Source organism: Oncorhynchus mykiss, chromosome 19 (genome assembly GCF_013265735.2).
Source record: "Oncorhynchus mykiss isolate Arlee chromosome 19, USDA_OmykA_1.1, whole genome shotgun sequence".
NCBI lineage: Eukaryota > Metazoa > Chordata > Actinopteri > Salmoniformes > Salmonidae > Oncorhynchus > Oncorhynchus mykiss.
In genome coordinates, this window is record NC_048583.1 from 19,698,633 (window position 1) to 19,707,800 (window position 9,168).

Below are 9,168 nucleotides of genomic sequence, written 5' to 3' on the forward strand. Positions count from 1 at the left end.
ATGATCACATGTCATTTACATTCCAACCCTTGTCAGCTCCAGATTTGACTACTTGCTGGAATCCCTGCATTCTCAGATTCCCCTCTGTTATTTATCTCTATATTGTAATTAATAAAGTGTTTCAAAATGCTGTACTTATATTACCATATATGTTAAGATCATCTCTGAGAGAGAAGGCGTGTAATATCTCCAGATGGACGTGTGGTACCCTTCCTCATCCATGCCAACAAGATGTTTCTTCTTGAGGGGTCTTTGCCTTGAAAGTAAGTATGAGAGTATAAGTAATGTACAATTGACCTACTGAAAGTGTACTGACTAAAAGGCAAAACAGAACTGTACAATTATATTATAGCCGTGACGTTGTAGACTTGCAAATTGGAATCTTAAGTGTAACATCATTTGGTTGGGGAAAACTAAAATACTGGTATATTCAATTTCTAATTTCATAAATTGTAGATAAAAAAATAAAAACATTTATATGGATCTTTCAAGGTTATCTTTGATCCAACTTCTGACTAGATGGCTACTAAAACACATGTATTTAAATAATGATGTTATAAGAAACCTATACTTTTCCCTTGTTCCCTGTTTGCGCAGAAAAATACGTGTAAAGATGTATAGACTACTTAAAATTATGTTTTGCTAGATGACCTGAGCCAACTGTGCCACTTCTGTGGGGAGGTGGACAATAATGAGGAAGACACTAATTGGGTAATTGCTTGTTCCCTTCTAAAGGCACACTTTTTTAGGAGTACGAATTTGTATAAACAGTAGTATTTCTAGAGGTAGCATCATCCGCTTTGTCTGATAATGAAAAAATACATGTAATTCAATAAAATGGATTTAATGTTTTAAATATATGAACATTTTTCATCATACATTTCAGATTGGTTGTGACCGCTGCCCACGATGGTTCCACCAGTCCTGAATGAAAGCCATCTCATCATTGGAGGATTATGTCTGCGCTGCCTGTCAGGACGAGGTTAGGCTTGAGGTCCAGGCGACGGTATCACCTGGAAAACTTTCCATGAAAAGTGGACTAAATGTTCATTTCCAATATTTCGGATTTCGTCAGGCAAGAAAATAGCCTTGCCCGAAATACTTTCTATAGAACAAACTTCACGTCAGCATAGGCAACCGAAATGAATAATGAATGTATGTGTGTTATATTAAACATAGAGGAAGGAGTCAAATGTAAGCAAGCAATAAACATTTCAGAACAACTGCTAGGTGAATGGGAGAGATGACGAATTTTGGCAGATTTATTTATAGACTAATACACTTGAAACAAATAGCCAAACCGAAAACTGCAGACATTATCAGCGCCTCCCCGCTATCAAACAGACTTAAATAATATCATGAAACGCAGCCGAACATGATCAGAAATCTCAACTAGCAAGTAAGTCGCAACAATGAAGAATTTAGTGCGTGCGCGTTCACGCGAAGAGGAGGGGGGAGATTCTGGCATGGGGCAGCTTTTCGGCACAACACCTATTCCAGTTGTGTGGGAGAGAGAGATTTAGAGCGAGACAGTACACCTGGTCCATGCAATGTGTGTGTATGCGTCTCATGTGGTACACGTTCACGCACTTCTCAAGCTGCTTCAGCGTGTGCATGCATGTGTTGGTGTGATGTAAGTGTTAATGGCTCAGTGACAGACTTAAGGTTTGAGTCAAATGGCTGGCCTTTTCGTGAGCAGATAGTTGTATCAGACACTTCCCTTAATGTACCAGTTCAGTTCGCTACCTCAGTTCATCTCAGTTCAGTTATAAATCACATATTTCAGTTAGTTATTTCAGATACCATTTATATCAGATATCAGTTTGATGTATCAGATATTTAAGTTAGTTATTTCAGACACCAGTTATGTCAGATACCACAGTTCTTCATATCAGATACCAGTTTGATATATCAGATATTTTGTTATATCTGATTCCCCGTTAGTTGTACCATATATCTCAGTTCTAACAAATACTTCCGTTTGTTATATCAGATACCTCAGTTAGTTATTTCAGACATCTAAGTAAGCTATATCACATATCTCAATGACATAACAGCCTTGGACCAGATACCTTTTATTCAATACATCAACGTGAAACTATAAGCAAATGTAATTCGATCTCAGGCTAAAACATAGACAAATCAAAGTGTCAAAAATATTCACAATCAAAACAGAAGATTCCACTCAGTGCAATATCCTATCATGCTTGAATCTGTGTCACACTTCCAAGGACAACTTTTGACCGGGAAAACGTAAAGAGCTGGTCGAAACATTGCTATAAAAAACACACACACACACACATGGGAAATATCTGGCAGTGTGCTTCATGTTCTATTTTGATTGTGTGTGTGTGTGTGCGTGTGCGTGTGCGTGTGTGTGTGTGTGTGTGTGTGTTTGCTCTCATAAATATTAATAAAACTTGATGGAATACACTTTTACTTGCAAGTTTGGGAATTAAAGAACAAACTGTCCCTGAATTTCCATGATCAGATCCAACATTTGATGGCGCAAGAGGGATCCCCTCTTGCCTTGCCGTTTCAAAATACGTGTGCAAACAAACATCGAGCTGATTATCTCAGTCTTAAATGCATGGGTATCTCTCTTTCTCTCTCAAAGTCAGTCTTTCTCTCTGTTAGTTACATTAGATACCAGTTTCATGTCTGTCTGTCTTACTCTCGTCATCCTTTTCATGTGTCCCATTGAGATTTAATTAACGAAAGATGCAAAGGGTCCCTGCACCAAGGGGTAGCGCCATAAATTACCGTGCTACAAATAAGATACAGTAAGCCTCAAATCAACAGCTATATACAACAATGACTTTCACATAACACTGCTGTACCTCATTGATCATTGTAAAATTAAACATTTAAGCGTTCATACTTCGATTTCTCTCTCTCCCTTCTGTCCCACTTCCCTCCACCTCTCTCTATCTCTGTGCTTCGCTCCTTTTCTCTCTCAGCGAAAGCAAATAAACCCCCCCCCCCCCCCCCCCCCCCACACACACACACACACACACTGCGCGCGCATACACGCATGGGTTTAAAAGTGCTGCCAACACACAGTGCGCATCACATCTTCTCAAGTATCTGCGCAGAGAAAGCAATGTCCCCCTCTCCTCACGCCGCCACTGATACGCGAGAGGAAGACTGATGATTGGACGTCCGGTGCTTATCTTTATAACCCTCCCCAGCAGACATGCGAGTTGCGTGTCTGTGGCTGTCCCTCACCTATTTGGCCACCAGCCTCGACGGGTTGGGGGCACGGGAATACAACAACTCAACCATTTTCGGCGGGGGTCTATTTGTGGATGCAGAAGGGCTGCTAAACCTGTCAGCTCCGTACACGCCCAACCGGACAAATGTCTTCTCGCTTGACCTGGACGACGGCACGCTCGCGGACTGGCGCTCCATGGCAGTTAAGAATTGCTACGGTGGAGAGTCCCATAACCGGACCGTGAAATCCCTACTGGTCCTGGCTTACTCGTTCATCATTGTCATCTCGCTGTTCGGAAACACGCTGGTGTGCCATGTGGTGATCAAGAACAAGCGGATGCACTCCGCCACGAGTCTGTTCATCATTAACCTCGCAGTGGCAGACATTCTTATAACGCTGCTCAACATGCCCTTTACTTTGGTGCGAATCGGACCGGGGACATGACAACCTCGCTACTGTCTATGGGCACAGGCACAACAAATATCACTGTACACAAATGACTACACACACACACACACACACACACACACACACACACACACACACACACACACACACACAAGGCGTCTTTGAAATCTTGCGGTATAAAAATGATATCCATTATTTTTTTCACATTTTTCATCATGGTAGATCAGTGATTATCTCCGGAAAGTGGAAGAACGCGTTGGTTTTTAAATACATTTGAACCAATTTTCCACAGGTGGTTTGGATGATGAGAGTGCTTGCAGTGAGGGAGATATGTTCGTGTTAAATCGTTCTATTTAGCACGTATGGATAGGAAGGCTCCAGCTTTTCATCACTCAATCATGCCAGTATAAAACAGCTTTGTCAACATACCTGTGTGGTCTCCCTCAGGTCCGTTTTGTGAATAGCAGCTGGTGGTTCGGGAAGGGAATGTGCCACATCAGCCGGTTCGTCCAGTATTGCTCCCTGCACGTATCCACACTCACGCTCACGGCAATCGCGCTGGACAGACGCCAGGTAGGCTAACTGTCATGCATACAATCGGTGAATATCGTGAATGTCGTGTGTGTGCTTCATCTAATTAAAGGGTTGCAGTTTGCTTAACCTAGTAAAATAAAAGCTGTAAAGGAAAGCTGTAAGGAAAGCTTTAGCACTCGAAAAAGCTTTGGGGAGCTGTCCACGCGGTAGTGCTGAAAGTGCCTTAGCTCAAGAGGTTTCTCAAATTGACTCGCTAATTGTCAGCTTGTAACCAGTGGATCACCAATCACCAGGCCTGACAGTTTGATACAGGCAACAAAAGCCAACTATTCTTCTGTTTTGTCCTCTTAGAAATATATATTTTTGGGGTATAAGTCTTTTTCAATGACGCGTGACATTAAATTATTGGTTTATTGCCACAGTTTGTGGGACAAGGCAGCTTCCAAGCTATAGGGACAAGTATGTTATTTTCTGCCATCTGCTGTAGTCTATTTTTTCAATTGAAAGACTATTTGACGGTATTCACATTCAGTTGTTTTTCATAGAGTTGTCTTGGATATGAGTGGATATGAGTCTCCTATGTATTTATGAGCTACAGATCTCAAGCTGAGTTTGAGTCCAATTTTTATCTCAAACTAAAAGTGTGGTTTGTAAGGGAGGAGTGTGAAACAGAGAACAGCAGCAGGTGTGTGTAATGGAGTGTGTGGCATGGAGAATGTGTGCGGCCTGGTGTGTATAATGCGGCCTTATAAAAACACTGTGTGTGTGTGTGTGCGCGTGCACAGGTCATTCTCCACCCTCTGAGGCCCCGCATGTCCCCGGCTCGCGGTGTTGTGTGTGTGATTCTTATCTGGGTCATGGCCAGCTGCTTCTCCTTGCCTCATGCCATCTACCAGGAGCTCCTAACCTTCGTGTACAGGTACACACACACACACACACACACACACACACACACACACACACACACACACACACACACACACACACACACACACACACACACACACACACACACACACACACCTTCGTGTACAGATAACCACACACACACACTAAATTGATAGAACAAACACTTTACCTTAGTGTACACAATAACCACCAGGTATTCTTTTCTCACAGTTCTCTCTTCCCTCCAGCCCCTCACTCTCCCTACATTTATCATTCAATGTTTTGTTTAGGGGTTTCCAATGTTGTTGCTGTTTCTCTTGTTGACTTTTCATGACTGTATTCTTCTCTGTGCTATACTCATAGCTGGTTATGTGCTCTCTCTCTATCGTCCTCCAATCTCCTTCTCACTCTCCCCTATCTTCCCCTCCTTCTCACTCTCCCCTATCTTCCCCTCCTTCTCACTCTCCCCTATCTTCCCCTCCTTCTCACTCTCCCCTATCTTTCCCTCCTTCTCACTCCCCCCTATCTTCCCCTCCTTCTCACTCTCCCCTATCTTCCCCTCCTTCTCACTCTCCCCTATCTTCACCTCCTTCTCACTCTCCCCTATCTTCACCTCCTTCTCACTCTCCCCTATCTTCCCCTCCTTCTCACTCTCCCCTATCTTCCCCTCCTTCTCATTCTCCCCTATCTTCCCCTCCTTCTCACTCCCTCTCCAATTTTCTCTCAGTAAGGAGAAGGTGCGCAGCCTTTGTGTCCCCGACTTCCCCGAGCCCTCTGACGTCTATTGGCAGTGCATTGACCTCCTCACCTTCATCCTCCTCTACGTCCTACCCCTCCTCATCATCACGGCCGCCTACTCAACCGTGGCTCGCCGCCTGTGGCGCCGTAACGCTATCGGGGACACCACCACTGCGCAGTTCGCTGTGCAGCGGCGGAAGCGGCGGCGCACCCTGGCTATGTTGTTGGTGGTTGTTGGGGTGTTCGCGGTATGCTGGTTCCCTCTGAACTGCTACGTGGTGCTTCTCTCCAGCCAGGCCATTCAGTCATCCAATGCCTTGTATTTCTGTTTTCATTGGCTGGCGATGAGCTCGACGTGTTACAATCCCTTCATCTACTGTTGTCTGAACCCCGCCTTCCGCCAGGAGCTAAGGCTGCTATTGGGCATGTGCCGGAGGAGGGGGCGTGGAGGGGTGGGGCCGGTGCTGGTGGCTCCACCCTCCTGCGCACTCTGCCACAGAGCCGCCTGGCCGGAGAGCCGCACCTGTTCTCGTCCGAGTCACGCCTCTTCACACCCGAGCCGCGCCTCCTCTCGGCCAAGCCACTCCTCGTCCTCTCACCAGCTTCCTAAAGACAGGCATGTCCTTTTCTCTGCTAGACATGCCAATAAAACAGACATCCTATCAGTGGAGCCTATAGTAGCTGTCAGTTAACTACAACTACAACCTGTTGAAGGACTACGTTATTAGCTAAAGACAGTTGGGGCTCTAGAACAGGAAATGTATTATCTTTTAACTTTCATGACAGCGCCACCTTCGGGAAGAAAGGTTTCACATTGATGGGAACAGGGTGTGGTGAGTTCTGGCAACAAATGCAACATCCAAACGAACAACTACTCTGTTAGCACATATTGTGTACACTGAGTGTACAAAACATTAAGGACACTTTCCTAATATTGAGTTGCACCCCCCCCCCCTTTTGCCCTCAGAACAGCCTCAATTTGTCAGGGCATGGACTCTACAAGGTGTCGAAAAAATTCCACAGGGATACTGGCCCCTGTTGACTCCAATGCTTCCCACAGTGGTGTCAAGTAAGCTGTCAAGTTGGCTGTATATCCTTTCGGTGGTGGAACATTCTTGATACAGGTGGGAAACTGTTGAGCATGAAAACCCCAGCATCGTTGCAGTTCTTGATACAAACATGAGCGCCTGCCACCTACTACCGTACCCCGTTCAAAGGCACTTGTCGGACGGAGCTAGAGTTTGAAGGAACAATCTGTAACTTTCCCTTCCAGTCAAATGTGCTATCCCTGCACTCTTGTATACTGTGGCGGTGGGTCTCGCTTGGCAAATGTAACCGAAGGTTACCCACAGAATTGAAGTAACTCTGTAGCAGGTTCTGTACATTTGCCAAGATCCACTCCTAAAGTTTACTACAAACAAGTGCAGGGGAAACACTTTTAACCTCTGACTGTACATGAAAGTAGCAGATCGGACCTTTAACAACTGATTTAGTTCAGGGCCATGGGAAAGAAGAATGTTATGGAGGTGGGGTGAAGATTATTTTGCTCCAGATGTTTCCTCCCTACATCTGCTGGCAGTCCCTGTGTAAGATACAGGTTGAAACATGGACAGCTGACTGCACATGTGGTGGTAGCTATTAGAGATATTCTCTTGTACTTTTGTGGCCCCCGAAAATGTGAACCACGTCATTGCGGTCTCTCGCTCTGCTGTGTGTGATTTTTGCTAGCTGTCACTCAAATGGCGAGGGGCTCAAGCTCATTGGCCAAAACTCTAATTGCTAGGGGGCTGGCCCACGTGGGGGTAAATGTAAGGAAAATGCCACTGCACAGCTTCCTGAAAACAGTCCCTTTCAACCTAGGGATTTTGTGGCTAATTGACATAAAATAGTAATTCTGCTCATAGATTATGTATGTACTGTATGTATACATATTGACACATCCAGCCCAAAGTGGGAGGTTAAAAAAAGACTACAAATACTAGTTGCCAAAGTACCAGAGCATAAATATGCATTCAGTTGGATAAATAAATGAAAGTTACAGACCAAACCTTTTAAGAACTGATTGAGTTCAGGACTGTGCAAAATAAGAAAGTGGAACACTATACTTGACAGAAGGAACCCTATAGGCCTGGTCAAAAATAGTGCACTAAAGGGGAATAGGGTGCCATTTGGGACCTTTCCTATAAATGAGAAGGCTACTGCTTGAATGCTACGTTATGCATTAGCTTGTTGGAAATTAGGCACTCAGTAACCTTGTCCGCAGGCACAATTACAGAGGGAGCCGGCTGGTGGACAAGATGAGGCCCTCAGAGTCAAAGGGTTCTGTGATGCTGTTGGTGGTACAGTCAACCAGACCGTGGATACAATTGTATTTGTTTTCTTTAAAACACTTTATATCCATTTCATTTAGCTGACCAAGAGCACCAGGTGGGTGGGTTTTGCACTTTTGGGACTATTCTGTTGTAGGGCAAGCTAAAATCAAGCGCACTTAAAGTATGTGACATAAAACAAGTTCCTCCAAGACCTGATGGTGATTTGAACATGTCTGTGTTAATGTTTTGTTCTTAATTCATTTGAATGGTGAGCAGACCAGGTGAAGAGTGTGAGCATCTGTGACATGATGCTCACGTGTACAGACGACAATGATGGTGGTTTAAACCTGACATTTGAACATGCTTGTGTTGATGTTTGGTTTCATTAAAGTTGTTCTTGTTTTGCATGTTGATGCCAGGGTATGATGTTAGATGGTAGTAACAGCAGGCATGAGCATCTGTAATATTATGGTTTTGTGATGTAAATGTGATGTGGGATCTTAATTGTGAATTCTCCCTCTCTCTATCTGTGCTTTCTGAGATCCATTGCCTTAACTCATAGTGCACATAAACTCAGCAAAAAAAGAAATGTACTCTCACTGTCAACTGCGTTTATTTTCAGCAAACTTAACATGTGTAAATATGTGTATGAACATAACAAGATTCAACAACTGAGACATAAACTGAACAAGTTCCACAGACATGTGATTAACAGAAATGGAATATTGTGTCCCTGAACAAAGGGGGAGTCTGTATCTGGTGTGGCCACCAGCTGCATTAAGTACTGCAGGGCATCTCCTCCTCATGGACTGCACCAGATTTGCCTGTTTTTGCTTTGAGATGTTACCCCACTCTTCCACCAAGGCACCTGCAAGTTCCCGGACATTTCTGGGGGGAATGGCCCTAGCCCTCACCCTCTGATCCAACAGGTCCTAGACGTGCTCAATGGGATTGAAAGCCAGGCTCTTCGCTGGCCATGGCAGAACACTGACATTCCTGTCTTGCAGGAAATTACGCACAGAACGAGCAGTATGGCTGGTGGCGTTGTCATGCTGGAGGGTCATGTCAGGATGA

The 9,168-nt window shown here is 44.5% G+C and overlaps 2 protein-coding genes across 2 annotated transcripts; both read left to right on the top strand.

Annotated features, from left to right (window-relative positions):
* Nucleotides 1-3,184: 3,184 nt before the first annotated feature.
* Nucleotides 3,185-3,690, top strand: LOC118941465 (probable G-protein coupled receptor 83). Its single transcript, XM_036954418.1, has one exon. It carries the CDS (start codon nucleotides 3,197-3,199, stop codon nucleotides 3,656-3,658), a length of 462 nt encoding a protein of 153 aa, XP_036810313.1. The 5' UTR covers nucleotides 3,185-3,196; the 3' UTR covers nucleotides 3,659-3,690.
* A 380-nt stretch (nucleotides 3,691-4,070) lies between these two features.
* LOC110498684 (probable G-protein coupled receptor 83) lies at nucleotides 4,071-8,683 on the top strand. Its single transcript, XM_036954417.1, has 3 exons — nucleotides 4,071-4,195; nucleotides 4,942-5,075; nucleotides 5,772-8,683. Exons 1-3 carry the CDS (start codon nucleotides 4,109-4,111, stop codon nucleotides 6,472-6,474), a joined length of 924 nt encoding a protein of 307 aa, XP_036810312.1. The 5' UTR covers nucleotides 4,071-4,108; the 3' UTR covers nucleotides 6,475-8,683.
* The last annotated feature ends 485 nt before the right edge of the window (nucleotides 8,684-9,168 follow it).